At 36.5% G+C, this 13,658-nt stretch overlaps 4 protein-coding genes across 5 annotated transcripts; 1 reads left to right on the top strand and 3 right to left on the bottom strand.

The window, feature by feature from the left end:
• Window positions 1-338: 338 nt before the first annotated feature.
• Window positions 339-4,532, bottom strand: LOC122309729 (glutamate--tRNA ligase, chloroplastic/mitochondrial). The gene is made up of 12 exons (XM_043123331.1): window positions 4,027-4,532; window positions 3,818-3,939; window positions 3,396-3,578; window positions 2,925-3,043; window positions 2,716-2,764; window positions 2,509-2,610; window positions 2,245-2,347; window positions 2,049-2,112; window positions 1,567-1,681; window positions 1,179-1,279; window positions 784-940; window positions 339-688 (listed from the first exon to the last, which is right to left on the bottom strand). The coding sequence occupies exons 1-12, from the start codon at window positions 4,412-4,414 to the stop codon at window positions 458-460; spliced, it is 1,734 nt and encodes a 577-aa protein (XP_042979265.1). The 5' UTR covers window positions 4,415-4,532; the 3' UTR covers window positions 339-457.
• A 2,742-nt stretch (window positions 4,533-7,274) lies between these two features.
• On the top strand, window positions 7,275-10,588 carry LOC122309730 (protein THYLAKOID ASSEMBLY 8, chloroplastic-like). The gene is made up of 4 exons (XM_043123332.1): window positions 7,275-7,681; window positions 7,809-8,204; window positions 8,721-9,891; window positions 10,052-10,588. The coding sequence occupies exons 1-3, from the start codon at window positions 7,346-7,348 to the stop codon at window positions 8,769-8,771; spliced, it is 783 nt and encodes a 260-aa protein (XP_042979266.1). The 5' UTR covers window positions 7,275-7,345; the 3' UTR covers window positions 8,772-9,891; window positions 10,052-10,588.
• Window positions 8,808-10,153, bottom strand: LOC122309731 (expansin-A20-like). Its single transcript, XM_043123333.1, has 3 exons — window positions 10,010-10,153; window positions 9,555-9,873; window positions 8,808-9,463 (listed from the first exon to the last, which is right to left on the bottom strand). Exons 1-3 carry the CDS (start codon window positions 10,140-10,142, stop codon window positions 9,157-9,159), a joined length of 759 nt encoding a protein of 252 aa, XP_042979267.1. The 5' UTR covers window positions 10,143-10,153; the 3' UTR covers window positions 8,808-9,156.
• A 104-nt stretch (window positions 10,589-10,692) lies between the features above and the next one.
• Window positions 10,693-13,038, bottom strand: LOC122309732. 2 transcript variants are annotated; one of them, XM_043123335.1, is made up of 3 exons: window positions 12,520-13,038; window positions 11,347-11,554; window positions 10,693-10,828 (listed from the first exon to the last, which is right to left on the bottom strand). In XM_043123335.1, the coding sequence occupies exons 1-3, from the start codon at window positions 12,891-12,893 to the stop codon at window positions 10,793-10,795; spliced, it is 618 nt and encodes a 205-aa protein (XP_042979269.1). In that variant the 5' UTR covers window positions 12,894-13,038; the 3' UTR covers window positions 10,693-10,792. The 2 variants fall into 2 exon arrangements, with proteins under 2 accessions (XP_042979269.1, XP_042979268.1); XM_043123334.1 differs by lacking the exon at window positions 10,693-10,828 and having other exon boundaries at window positions 10,992-11,554; window positions 12,520-13,036.
• Between the last annotated feature and the right edge of the window lie 620 nt (window positions 13,039-13,658).

The following is a 13,658-nucleotide window of genomic DNA, read 5'->3' as shown; positions in this document are numbered from 1 at the left end:
AATAATTCTAGGAGTTTATAGCATGAGTAGTAACAACCAGAGAAAATGGAACCTTCAAAATCTACTCAAAGAAAGAAGGAAATTAATTTCACATTCATCCCAATAGGGGAGGGGAGGTGGTGTGGTAACATTGTGAAAAAGAGAAATACTATAACCATAAAGATATTATACAAAAATAAACTCACAAACTGATATAACTTGATGCAGTACGTCAAATTGTAAAATTATTTTTATTATAAAGTAGATCTAACAGATCGTAAAAAGTTATATCAGTTTGTGTATTTATTTGTGTGTACTCTCTTTATACGTGTAGCACTTCTCTTATGAAAATGATAAACAGCAAGAATGGAAACTTCCTTATCTTATCAACTGTTATTGACAAAGGTACCCGAGTTTTTAAACGTCCATATATAAAACAACTGATTTTAATTAAATAGCATGTCAAAACTGTGAGTTCTCAGTTCGATATAGTAACAGCTTGCTCCAAAAGAGGTTGATCCTCGGTTAATGCCTCCCAGTCCAGTTTCCTCAGCATTTTGAACCTCTCGTTCAATGTCACAAACCCAGCTTCGGGAGCAACAACACCAGAGGTTTCAGCTCTATGGAGTAAAAGCACACTGGCACCCATATCTGGGCCGTGGAGTTTTCCTGTTAGCAAAACTCGGAGAGGCATGAAGAGTGATTTCCCCTGCAAGAAGGATGAAAATAAACAGACATTCAGTTCATGGATCAGATATTGTAAGAGAATAGTTGTATCACCCTATATATATAATTAACAACCACCTTGCGCTTCAGAGATTTCCCAAAGTTCTTCACCCACTTCTGCCAGCCAGTATGGCCTTCTTCAAGAGCACTGAGGATTTCACCACTGTCATAGGCAGCTAAGAGGGAGGCTGAAAATTCAGAAAGTTCATCTTCCAACACAGGTTTGGCTTCAGGACTACAGAGAGCAAAAGAAGACGTAGTTATATACAGTTTTTTTTTTTCCCCTCCTTTTTTTTGGGGGAGGGACCAAATATTTCCAAGCATTTTTTTTTGTATTGATGTTAACCCAAAATAATGCATATGCATAGATCACAGAATGCATACTCAACGACGAAAATAACTTAGAATCTATCAGGCCAAAAAATGATGCCAGATGATGACATAAACCAACAGGTTTTAAGTACAAATATAACCTCTTTAAAGTAGCATGTAAAGGAAAAGATAGCAAGTTTGAGAGTGCTTTATCAGAATCCGTTATCAGATCAATCCCATCCTTGAGCAGCTGAATTGCCTCCTGTTATAGAAAATTAGGATGAGTAACATGTTTGCTTTGCTTGATCATATGATATCATATCATAGAACCAAAATGAAGTTAATGTTCTACACTAACTATCACACAGTCACGCTCCCTCTACTCGCAGAACCACATAATCCCATGCCTAATTTAAAGAACGGGATAATTTACAACAATGCCAAGGAACACAAAATCACCTTACATTTAAAACAGACAAAAGAGAGGCTCTAACTGGAGTTTTTATACCAATATGATGAAATTAAAAGATTTTAAAACTGAAGTCTTACTTGGATAAATGTCCCCTCTGACTCTGTGAGGATACCTGTGCTTTTCCAGCGCTCAGCAATAAGCTTGGCAAACTCCTCTGATGGAAGTGCTCTTAAATGCTGACCATTCATCCACCTTTTTGGTGAAGACAAGCGTTAAAGGAGAACCAACTAGGAAGCTACAATACATTATAATACTTTGCATACATTCCAAGCTTCCAATTTCTCCACAATTTAGAGAGTCTCACTCATTCAAAAGTATCACAAACCATCTTTCTTAAATGATAGACGGCCTAAATTCTCGTGAAATGATTGACAGCAAATCAGGAAAATCAAAAGTGGAACTTTGGAATATTATACAACATGACAGCACCAGAACATGTAAAAAATCATGCCATTGCATAACTTTGTCCAATCTACATGTCAAAGTTGAAGGGAATGCCTGCCAAAAGTAACAAAAGAATGGTATTTCTAAGCATATAGTTGTTGAAAGCCATAATTACCTTAACTTTGTAGAATCAAAAATAGCACCGCTTTTGTTAACACGACCGATAGAGAATTTTTCAACTGTAAATCACATGTAAATACACTGTTAAGAAATTGGTCAAACGAAAAAAAATTAAGAATATAATTAGAATTTAGACCATTGTTCCCGTGGGAAGAGAAAGGAAGAGAGATTATTCAAAACAAATCACTAACCAAGTTGCTCAAGGGTGAAAAATTCATTTTCGGTGCCATCGCCCCAGCCTAAAAGTGCCAAATAGTTCACCATTGCCTGGGGTAGATACCCCATCTCCCTGAACTGATAGATGGTGGAATAGTTGAAAATATTTTTCCTTATTAAAAGAAAGGCTAACCAAAAAAAAAAACTAATAACCATGAAAAAGGAGAGAGCACAATACCACCTCAGACTGTAACTTCGAAATGTTTTTTACATATAACTAGGCCGTAATGATAAACTACCTGACCCACAGAAGTAGCACCATGGCGTTTTGACAGTTTACTCCGATCAGGTGCAAGAATTAAGGAAACATGTGCAAAGAAAGGCATGGGGAATCCCAGAGCCTGTGATATAATCATGTATGGATGCCACAATTAGCTTCTCTCTATTGCAGAAAGATGACAACTGCCTAAAAGCAGGGATAAAAACTTTCAGGCTTTTAACCTTACCTTATATATCAGTGCCTGCCTTAAAGTGTTTGGTAAATGTTCTTCTGCCCTGAATATGCAAGGTAAAGAGATGACTTAACACAACAATTCCAAGAAAGGGGGAGGGAGGGGGTGGGGGGGAATTAAAGACCGGTGGAGGTCAACTTGCTATGTTTAGAGATTGGCTCATAGCATAATCCTCTTAATTGTAAGGAGGTTGGAGTTGTTACCTTATAACATGTGATATAGCCATTGTTGCATCGTCAACTGTCACACAAAAATTGTAAACAGGTTGTCCATTGCTTCTCATTATGACAAAATCTCCAAGTGTGTCCAAGTTCCAACTAACCTTCATGACACTATCAAACAAAGTTAGCATCCTTGTTGGCTTGCTATGTTTAGATGTACAGTGTTATTAGCTACATTAATAAATTATTTACTTAAATGCAGTGACAGGCACAATCCACCATTTATCTGGGTGAAAATAAAATAGCTTTTGATTTAGCGTGAATGTGTATAAAGTAACCATAAGTCGCTTAAAATTGCCTCTATGAAACCTATTGCCACTGATCTAATGGAGGAACCACCATTGAGGCAAAACTCTATCTTATGATATGAAAAATCCCAAGGAAAAATGTAAATATGGATGTAAGAAGACTACAGTGACAAAGAAATGATACGTAGTAATGAGAGGAACTAACTTCGCCTCGAATAAGGTCATTGATTTTCAAACTCCCTTCCTTTGGCACACGAAATCGATATGTATAAGGGGTTCCCTTTGCTAGCTCTTCTTGTACTTCTCCATCAGTCGCACTTGCCCATTTTCCAGTGTATACTGGAGGCAGATGCTTTAATTTTGCAATCTCCTTCATCTTTTCCAATTCCTGACGATAATAAATATTCTTGATTATTAATAATAAATCTGATAAGTAATTATCAGTAGAACACATAAGTTCTGCAAAATCACTAATGAGGAAAACACATACACACCCAAGACTCATAAGGTACTCAATAGATGGTATAGGACGCAAAAAGCTACTAGTTTTGCCGAATAGAGCGTGGTATTTCAGGGTAATAGTGAAATATCAACAATACGCTTTGAAAGTATATGAAAGAGGACTACCTCGTTGGAACAAAAGCAGCGATAAACCTGGCCAGATTCTAAAAGTTTCTCAGCAAATTGCTTGTACAAAGAATTTCTTTCAGATTGCCGATACGGGCCATAGTCTCCACCAAAACCAGGACCTAGAAATATGTGTATAATACACGGTGTCATTACTAAAAGCTGATATCTTTCTCAAGCAACAATAAAAAGCAGGAATTGAACCACACCTTCGTCCCAATCAAGCCCAAGCCAAGAGAGATCTCGCAACACGGCTTCCTCAGATTGCTTAGTGGACCTCTCCAAGTCAGTATCTTCAATTCTCAAAACGAATTTCCCACCTTTGGACCTGGCGAAAAGGTAATTGAAGAGAGCAGTTCGAGCTCCACCGACGTGAAGGTTGCCGGTGGGCGAAGGAGCGAAACGCACGCGGACTCGTCCTTCTTCTTCTGCATCCCTCCCGGTCGTCTTAGCAGTGGCGGAGATGGAAAAACTCCGCCGCCTCCGGAAATACAGAGACGATTGAAGCCAAATCGCCATTGGAGGGGCAGCCTCCGGGATCGCCCTAATCCTCATCTTCATCCAAGGCCACGAAGAACCTACCAGCGCCGTCGCCATTTCTGTTCGGCGCACCTGCCCCACCTGATCCTATCCTTTGTAATTGAAGGGAATTGTACTGGTATTCTTACCGTCCACGGTTCGGCTTTTCACCGTTAGCTACACTCAACGGCTGTCCCCGCCCGTCATCGCTCAAGAGTCAAGTGTCCTCCCTTGGGTCCCGCACAACTGGGTTTCAAAATTATAAAAATTTTATTCATTTTTACGTATTATTCTATACATTCTATTAATATAATTAATTATATATTAAAAAAATTAATAAATTCAATCATATTAATAAAATATATAAAAAAAATAGGTAAAAATAACTATTTCAATTATATTTATCAAATTATTATAATTTTAAATTTATATAAATAACTCCAAATCTTTAAATTATTTTTAATAGACGATTATCAACTATATTATGTATATACAAATTAGAAAAATCTTATTTATAATTCGGTACGGAGGTATATGACATGATTTAATTTATAAATTTAGATATTATAAATTAAACTATATCAAATCAATAACGTAGATAATATATTCTTCACGCATATTTATGTATAGAATAATTTTACAAATCATGACATTAATTTTAAAAAGAATATTCTGCATATCAAATTTTATTATATTTAATCTTAGAAATTTGGAAAAGCTGCTCTCGCAGAGAGTTAGATCTCGATATTTTTTTTTATTTAATGATTAAAAAAATATTTTTTAATAATGTTAAAAAAATTTTAAAATATATTTTTAAGGATATAAAAAGAATAAATCAAACAAAAATTATCCTTTTCGGCACTCATCACCCCTCTATAATAAGTCTATCTTAAGTGATCTTCATTCAAATAATTAATATAAAAAAATCGTTTAATTTACATGATATTACTGTGACTAGCCCAAAAAAGAGGGTATGATTAAAGATAAAAACTTCAAAGCAGAGAATAACATTGATCTTATTTCATACTTCCATTTCTCTAAAAGTCTAACTACATTATTTTTAAACTGCTTCACTATTATTTATAAACAGTTCACTGCTATACATTATTATTCAAATACAATTTAGATACTTTTATCATTTAAACAAGTCCTACAAAGACACCCTATGAATGCTAAGATTATGTTTGGATGTCAAACATATATCAACTCATTGATGGAATTAATTACTTTTCAACTTCTCATAAAAAGTTTAACATATCTCAATTTACTTTATATTTTGGAATGAATCTCAATGCAATGGTGGAAACATCAATCTTTTTTAGGAGAGTCTAACTTTTGTACCGTGTGACACATTTATATAAAATAAAAATAGATTAAAAAATTATAAAAACAAAAGTATATACAAAATTATATTTTAATAATTTGCTTCATACATGTAGAAATGAAATCCCAAAAACAGAATTTAATATATGCTTCAGGTTTCAGACTATAATGTTTCATGAAAGAGTAATGCTACATACAGTCATTTTTACGTACTCCATGCATACTCTACTGATGTGATTGGCTGCATCAATTTTTTTTAAACTCAACCAATCACATCAATAGAGTGCATAAAAAAATATGCAAAAATAACTATATATAAAATTTTTATTCATGAAATGACATTTATCTATTATTATTGTTGTAATAAAATATTTAGAATTTATTTTTTCATATTATAAGATGATTTTTTCATTTGGGCCAAATGTCCAAAAGACAAGTCTAAATATGAAAAGCTTGGCCCAAATGGGCAACTCCTTAGCCTATGAGAGTTTGACATATGGCCATAATCATGCGAGAAGACTCCCACAATGCCAGGATATCTCACCTCGGCATCCCTTTATGATACATATCCTCAAATAGCACTGTACAGGTAAGCGGGTGGGAAACACGGGGAGCCATTGATCTATATGACGAGCAAATGAGGAGGAGTTTGACGATATGCACCCACAAGATGGAAGGGACAAGGAGTCATGCCGTATTAACATAATTTAAATAAAGAAATTGGTGAGGGGACACATCCCCTTGACACGAAAAATGGCAGTTGACCTCTAAAAACTTGGTATAAAAGGCAATCCCCAAGTATGAAGAAGACTCTAACTCTTTTACTCACTCTCACAAAATATTAAAATGATACTAACTTAGGTATCAAAGACTTCCCGTCATCCACCAAGGCCCCCGACTCTCGGTGTTTTCTCTATGTGTGCAGGCTCAAGATTGAAAATTTGAGTTGTTGAGAGCCTGATTCAAATGTGTGCAAAACACGACGTTAAGTCTTAATACATATAAACTATCAAGTGATCTTTTAAAATGTCGCTTTTCATTCTAGCATGTAAGTTAGTTTATCATGTTTTATATGAAATTTAAATATTTTTGTGTCACATCAAACATATATTATAATTAAGAATTTAATAAATATTTTCTTGCTCAATAAAGTATAGATAATAAAATATCTCAACTATTTTTCATATAGATTATCAATATTAAATGACTTTTATTGTATTTTCACTTTAGATTACATATTAAGAAGCTTAATATTGCATAACAAAAAATTTTAGAATCCATATTAATGAGTTTATTATTTTTCTTAAATTTAAATTTAATTTACTTTTAGTGAGGCTACATCCATAAAAATAGATATTATGTATAAAATATACAAAATTTTGAGATTATATGAAAAAAAAAAAATTGGAGAGGCATTTCTAAACATATTGAAATTTAAAAAGTTTTTAGAAATCATATGTAATTATAAATTTTTTGTGGGCTATTTTTCATATTTATAGAATTATGTATAAAATGTAGGGAGTATTTTAAATTTTCAATAAATTTTGGAGGACCATGGCCCGCCCTAAGCTAACGTGGGTCTGCCAATGAAAAGCAAATTACCTAGGATGCAAAGCGACTGCCGTTTGCACTTTGTGTAATTGTGTTTGGGCTGGCCTTGGAAAACACAGAGAGAGTCGAGCAGCAATGAGCTCCACCGCAATTCGAGCTTCTTCCTTTACGCTCTTCAGCTCTCTATCCAAAACCACAAACCTCAGAAACGGGGAAAGTCCATCGCTTGGACCTGCGAGATGCGTCTTAGTGACTATGAGCAGCAGAGGCAAGAACCGGAAACCGTTGCAGAAGGGGAGGAACCCCAGCATCGAAGCAATTCAAGCGGTGCAGGCCTTGAAGCGAGCCCAGAAAGATAAGCATACGTTGGACCGAGTGTTTCATTCCAAGTTCAAGCGCCTACTCAAGCTCGATATGATGGCCGTTCTTCGCGAACTTCTCCGCCAGAACCAATGCGTCTTGGCCCTCAAGGTTACCCATTTTCCCTTTTTCTATTACTCGTACTAGGAGTTTAGCGCAATTCCTTAACTTTCTAACCCCGATTGTTATGGTTTATAATCTACCAACATCTAAGATTTGTGCCATTGCCTTTACCTAGGTTTTCGAAGACATTCGGAGGGAATTCTGGTATAAGCCTCAAGTCTCAGTTTATGCTGATATGGTTACCGTATTGGCTAGCAATGGATTGGTTGAACATGTTGAACTTCTCATTCAATCATATTTGAAAATAGAAGCTGTCGACTTAGGGCCCGAGATCGAGGGCTTTAATGCTCTCTTCAAAGCCTTGTTAAGTAGTAATAACACCAAGCTTGCAATGGAATGCTACTGTCTGATGAAACAAGCTGGATGTGAACCAGATAAGTCATCCTTTAAGATACTCATAACCGGCTTAGAGTCAAGGGGAGAAACAGGTCCTTCGCTTACAATAAGGCAGGATGCTCAAATGTACTTCGGCGAATCTCTGGAGTTTCTGGACGAGGAGGAAGAGATGATGGTGAGCAAATGATTGAGTTAAATGCCTTGTTTGCATGCTGAACAATTTTAATTTGCATGATAGAATGAGGAGTGGCCATCATCTTGCTTCGACTGAAAGAAAACCAATTGCAGTTTGAAAAAAAAAATAGTACCCATTTTGATGATGATTCTAACTATTTTAGATATCAGAAAATGATTTTAGCTATTTTACGTGTGTGGTCCATGGCTATCATGTTGTCTTATTAGTTTCATGGCTAATGAAAGAGACGATAAATTCCTTTATTCCATTCGGTGCCATCAGGGTTAGAAAAGTTTCTAGCTGGTAGCTTAAGCCTTAAGTTGCCCCGTTTAGAGTGTTTCAAAATGAATTTATTACATCATGAAAACCTCACAACTGCACGATTTAGATAGAAAAAATGGAATTGCATTTGTCACCAGCAATGATGTTGCAGAAGAGAACTTTTGTCTGTCATCCAGTTTTATAACTGTGTTTGATTGTCTTCTATTTTCTCTTTTTGTCGGTTCTTTCTTGTAGACACAACAAGTACTGAGTGAATCACTTGATTCACTTCCAAAGACAACCTAAGTCGTAAAGCGAGGATTGCTTGTCTAAGCCAGGATAAGTATAAACACGGTTACTTTCTAATAATTGCACATTCCATCTACAATGATGCTTTCTGCCAAGAAATTATAAAGAGACAAAAATGGGGGACCTTGTTTTCCCAAAATTTTCAACTTTGTTTTACAACTGTCTACCCAATTCTTGACTGTGAACTCAACATGGTGGGATAGCTGGGAATGTTGAGGGGCAAGAGAATAGAGATGTATGTGACCAGCTGCAAACATGTGGTTACATCCTCAATACTTATGAACTCAGGATTAAGACTTAAAAAGTTTCAGGTTGCAAGCCATATTCCAGAAATGAAGCAATGAAATCTTCCAACTTCCAAATTTGAGTTCAGAAGCTTCTATTACTTGAATTGTTTCCCTTCAAATGTCTGACCGAACTGCCAGTTTGGCGGAGCAACATTATAAGATGCGAGTGTTCTTCCGCTACTGGCGGTCACCTCAAAAGATATAGGCTGCCCCTTGAGATTCACATTGCATTGCCAGTTTTGTCCCCAATTTCTTCCCATGGGTATCCATCCTGTTTTTGATCCTTTCACTTTCACAGCTACCACTTCACCATCCAAACCCACGTTGGCAATTAGAACTTGAAAGAAGCGTGAATCCCCCTGTAGATTGAATCTCAGTCCACCACTTCTTTCACACTTCACCCTACATAAAATTTGTCATAACAATGTTTCCCTTAATCTAGAAAACACAAACTACCCCAGTGAGAATTCTACTTTTAACTTTGATATGTTACCTCCTGTACTGCACTGGAACAATATCGGCTCTTCTCTCAGCAATTTCAGCAAATGCAGCCTCTGACATCTCAAAGTGTTCTTTGGGGAAATTGCACCAGCCACCATAATCGGCTGCCAGTCCATTGTTCGGAGGGCAGAAATCTGTGGCAGTGAGAATAATGGATGGACTCCCTTGCAGGCACCACAATATGTGGTCAACACATCTCACCTCGTAACAAGCTCCACAAGTGCTCCCCCTGTTGAACAAAATGGTGCTTAAGCCAGCACTGTACTTCCCATAGCTAATCTTGTGGAGGTCCCCATAGCCACAAGCCCCTTCTGCAACGTCGTTAAATGGTAAACTCTTTAAGCTTTACTACTAAAGTTTGAGTATTTTGTAAATGTGCAGCATCCTTATGAAGCAAAGAGAGCAACTTGACAACTTCGAGACTACAGGCAAGGAAAAAAAATTTACCTGTAATGATTGATCCATCTGTTTCTTTGGAGTATGTTGCAGTGGCAGTCTTCCATTCTTCATCCTCGGCGCCATTAATCTCGCATGATATCAGTAGAACCAAGAAGAAAACTGTGGCTTGAAGCGCATCCATTTACACTATCAAGATTTGAGGCGAAGGGTACCTCTGTTTTCTTTTTGTTTCTTTTGGGGCTTGTAGCCGAAACGAGGGGGTAAAGAAAGCGCGCCTTTTGTTTGGTAGAGAATGACTTTAATCTCCTTGGTGCGGTGCAGTGAAGGATGGCTGATGGCGGATTAGAAACCTTGAAAAAAGTGACAACTTTGACAAAGAGTTCACATTGTGGGAACTTCAGCAGGGCGAAAACGAAGGGATTCTTGTTGGTCTATATAATACAAAAGAGGGATATGCTTTATGAACTCTTTTTCCTTGTATCTTTTGTTCTTTTCAGCGGGGAATGGAGACTTGAAAATGCTTCTGTTCGGCTACACTCGGAAGGAAAGGGTTTGTGGCTTTCTTACAGTGGCAGACAGTGGTCGCAGAAAGCCTTAGAATAAGTAATTAAAATAGAGATTATTTTCTTTCTCGGGTTTTGAACCACTTCTATGCAATCGATGTGGTTTTGGTCTTAGCTCTCCTTTTGAGAAGAAAACCGAAGAGAGACCCTACGCGGAAAGAAACTCAGCTTTGGGATTCGGCCCAAAAAACAAAGGTTCCGATTTTGGGAAGTTGACAGCCTGATCCCAAGTTCATAATGGTGTTGCCTTTTTTAGCTAACAGAAGTTCTATGGGTTTCCAAAGAGTGAACTCGTCCTTTGGGCCTGCCCAAACATAAAGGAACACCTCATCACAAGCAATTTAATTTGATTAACAGTTGTTTAAGCATGTGCTATTAATTTGATGAAAATCCTAGTTTCTTCACCACATATATGGGATGAAGTCTTGGAAGGGGAATATTGACATGTGTGCTTATACAGATCCATATAAAAGGAAGCCTGATTTATCCCAAATATATTTAATGGCCATTTAACAATTCCTACCAGTGGAGCTGGTCCATATTTCATAACTCTGCATAAACAGAGCCATGTCTAAAAATTGAAACAAAGAAACCATTGACATCTCCTACCATTACAAACCAACCAAAAATAAAAAAAAATAATCTTTCTCGTTGTTTACCCAAAATAAATGTGCACAAACACGAATCTCAAATGGAGAAAAACCCAAAAAGGAGGGAATTTATGAAACAAAATTTTGTATGACTTTAAAATTTTGCTTGATATGTATGCAAACTAGGTAGTAATCAAACTATGATGTCTTTTAAAGAGACAATGCAGCTGACTTGGGTATTGTTGCCTTTATTTCTTATGACGATGGAATTGCACCCATTTCTGCCGTCGTTATCGCTGCTGCTGCTGCTCTTATCGAAGTGATATACATTGTATGTCCCCTGATCCAGTGTTCCTTCCCTGTAAACAAACACACTTTCATCCTCTTCCATACGACGCCACTTCCTGTTATGATCATGTACCGAGTGGAAAGGCATTCCCCTTCAAAAAATAAAATAAAGAAAGTAAATTCGGGGGTTATCACTCCATGCCATCGTTCAAAAACATGAACCCACGTCATCTGTTAGTAAAGATGCTTCAAGATTTCACTGCTGGGAACGTCAAAAACATACTCCAAACTTTGAAATGGAAACTAATGAAATTTTGCACTAAATTAGTAGTAGAATTCCTTGATATCTAGAACTCCTGAGGCCCATTTCGATTTAGATAATGTTTCATCTTATCTAATCATTATAACTTTCTCAAATTTCCACGTAAAATATAATAAATAATTCAATTTTCTCAGATCTTAAAATGATAATAATATTAAAAATAATATTCTAACAATATTTTATTTAACTTTTAACTTTTATTTTGACTCATCTCATTTAATCTCAACTCACCGTCGAAACCTCACCTAAAGATTTAAAATGAGAGAGATGTAGACACATAATATGGAACAGAGTGACTTTTTCCGATACAAAATGTGTGGTTGGAAGTACCATGGGACTCCAAATACTTGATAAGTTATGCAGACTCATTTTATTTGCCTATTTCATTCTTCTGGGATAATAATTTTATAAAATAAAAACAAATGCTGAACAGTATTCCCTTTTCAGGGAGTTTTAAATATACATCTAGGTCCTATGACTTACCCAATGCATATGTGAGTGAAATTCAGCTACAAAATTTGATTCGCATGGTACAAAAGTTTGAATTGAATAGAAAGCGCGTTAAAGAATGTTAAAAGCATGGTACTAGTTGCGGTAAAATAAAGTGTTCAAACGTGCGCATAAAAACAAACAGGCAAAAAGCAAAGCCAGGAATGACATCAAAAACAAAACAAGCCATATTAAAGATCGTGTATGAAAAGAAAATCAAGCAGAAGTAAACAAATCCATACTCTGATTAAGGAAAACAAGAGAGCCAAAAAAGCAAAGAGGGAATCCACAAGAAAGGATCGGTACCTGATATGGAAGAGATCGGAGATGTCGGACAGGTCGATGTAGAAGTTAACGGCGTCAAGGAAGGCCCTGTAGGTGTAAATGTGGAGGCCGTCGATCCTCGGGTAGGGAAGCCTCGGCTTCGGCGGCGCCTCGGCGGGACTCAAACCCGAAGATGAATTGCTACGCCAGCTGCCTCCAGCCATGTAGAGGTACTCCTTCCAAGGAATGGCGGCGTTGGGAGTGGAGGGAGGAAGGCCGACGAAGCCGAGTGTGGCCATGATTGGCTCGAGTTCCTCGTGGGTCATGATGGGCTTGAAGGTCCTAGTAAACCACAGGGCCAACTTCCTCATACACAGTTTCATGTACTCCATCTCTCTCACTCTCTCCCTCTCCATCTCTCTCTCTCTCTGCTCGCGGGGAGCGCGAGGGATTCGATTCGAGTGCGGGATTTTTGGAGGGGGGAGTCGTTGCTCACTCTGACATCCAACTTTCTCGTAATTACTGCGAAACCCTATAAGATTCGGATTTTAATGGAGCCGAGCGGACGTTTTGGCCCCTTAAGCCAACAGCTGCGTGACAGTACGTTTGATACAGTTGATTTGAGTCGAGCTTAAATTTAAATATATGATTTTTAACTTATTAAATGTTATTCAATTTAAGATTTTTTTTATACATGAGAATCATAATTTTTTTAATTCAAGACTTATTTATAATTAGGATCTATAATTTTTTTTAGTTTCTTATAAATATATAAATTTATCTTAATATTTAAATACATATAAATTCATCTTAAATGGGTCTCACAAAACTTACTTCATCCTCTCAACTTATTATTATTCATAAAAAAACTAAACTCTTTTCAGTTCATCTTAAAGTTTAAACCCAACCTATAGTCGAGTAATATTTAGATTTTCATATGAAGTTTTGTGGCTATTAAGGCCTTATTTGGAATTTAGACGGAATTAAGATCAATTCAATTTAGTATAATTTTAAGTTGATTATAACATCAAAATACCAAACTCTTAAATTACTAAACTCATTTCAAGTCAAATTTTATTTATACGTGTAATCCACAATATTTTTTAACTCAACACCTATTTATAAACGAGATCCACAATCTTTTTTAACTTCTTATAAATATATCTAAACTTATCTTAATA

This window comes from Carya illinoinensis, chromosome 5 (assembly GCF_018687715.1).
Source record: "Carya illinoinensis cultivar Pawnee chromosome 5, C.illinoinensisPawnee_v1, whole genome shotgun sequence".
NCBI classification, from domain to species: Eukaryota; Viridiplantae; Streptophyta; class Magnoliopsida; order Fagales; family Juglandaceae; genus Carya; species Carya illinoinensis.
The sequence above is the reverse complement of the archived record's forward strand: the minus strand, read 5'-3'. Positions and strand labels throughout refer to the sequence as shown.

Bases quoted from the DNA above. Each gene is read 5' to 3' on its own strand.
- LOC122309729 (XM_043123331.1), bottom strand. From the start codon at position 4,414: ATGGCGACGGCGCTGGTAGGTTCTTCGTGGCCTTGGATGAAGATGAGG. The intron at 3,579-3,817 runs GTAGTCCTCTTT...TATTATCGTCAG, and splicing joins GCTGCTTTTGTTCCAACGAG to GAATTGGAAAAGATGAAGGA. The intron at 689-783 runs GTGGTTGTTAAT...TCCTTCTTGCAG, and splicing joins GGAAATCTCTGAAGCGCAAG to GGGAAATCACTCTTCATGCC.
- LOC122309730 (XM_043123332.1), top strand. From the start codon at position 7,346: ATGAGCTCCACCGCAATTCGAGCTTCTTCCTTTACGCTCTTCAGCTCT. The intron at 7,682-7,808 runs GTTACCCATTTT...GCCTTTACCTAG, and splicing joins AATGCGTCTTGGCCCTCAAG to GTTTTCGAAGACATTCGGAG. The intron at 8,205-8,720 runs GTGAGCAAATGA...TCTTTCTTGTAG, and splicing joins ACGAGGAGGAAGAGATGATG to ACACAACAAGTACTGAGTGA.
- LOC122309731 (XM_043123333.1), bottom strand. From the start codon at position 10,142: ATGGATGCGCTTCAAGCCACAGTTTTCTTCTTGGTTCTACTGATATCA. The intron at 9,874-10,009 runs GTAAATTTTTTT...ACGACGTTGCAG, and splicing joins AGATGGATCAATCATTACAG to AAGGGGCTTGTGGCTATGGG. The intron at 9,464-9,554 runs GTAACATATCAA...AATTTTATGTAG, and splicing joins GTTCCAGTGCAGTACAGGAG to GGTGAAGTGTGAAAGAAGTG.
- LOC122309732 (XM_043123334.1), bottom strand. From the start codon at position 12,893: ATGGAGAGGGAGAGAGTGAGAGAGATGGAGTACATGAAACTGTGTATG. The intron at 11,555-12,519 runs GTACCGATCCTT...TATTTTTTGAAG, and splicing joins TCCGATCTCTTCCATATCAG to GGGAATGCCTTTCCACTCGG.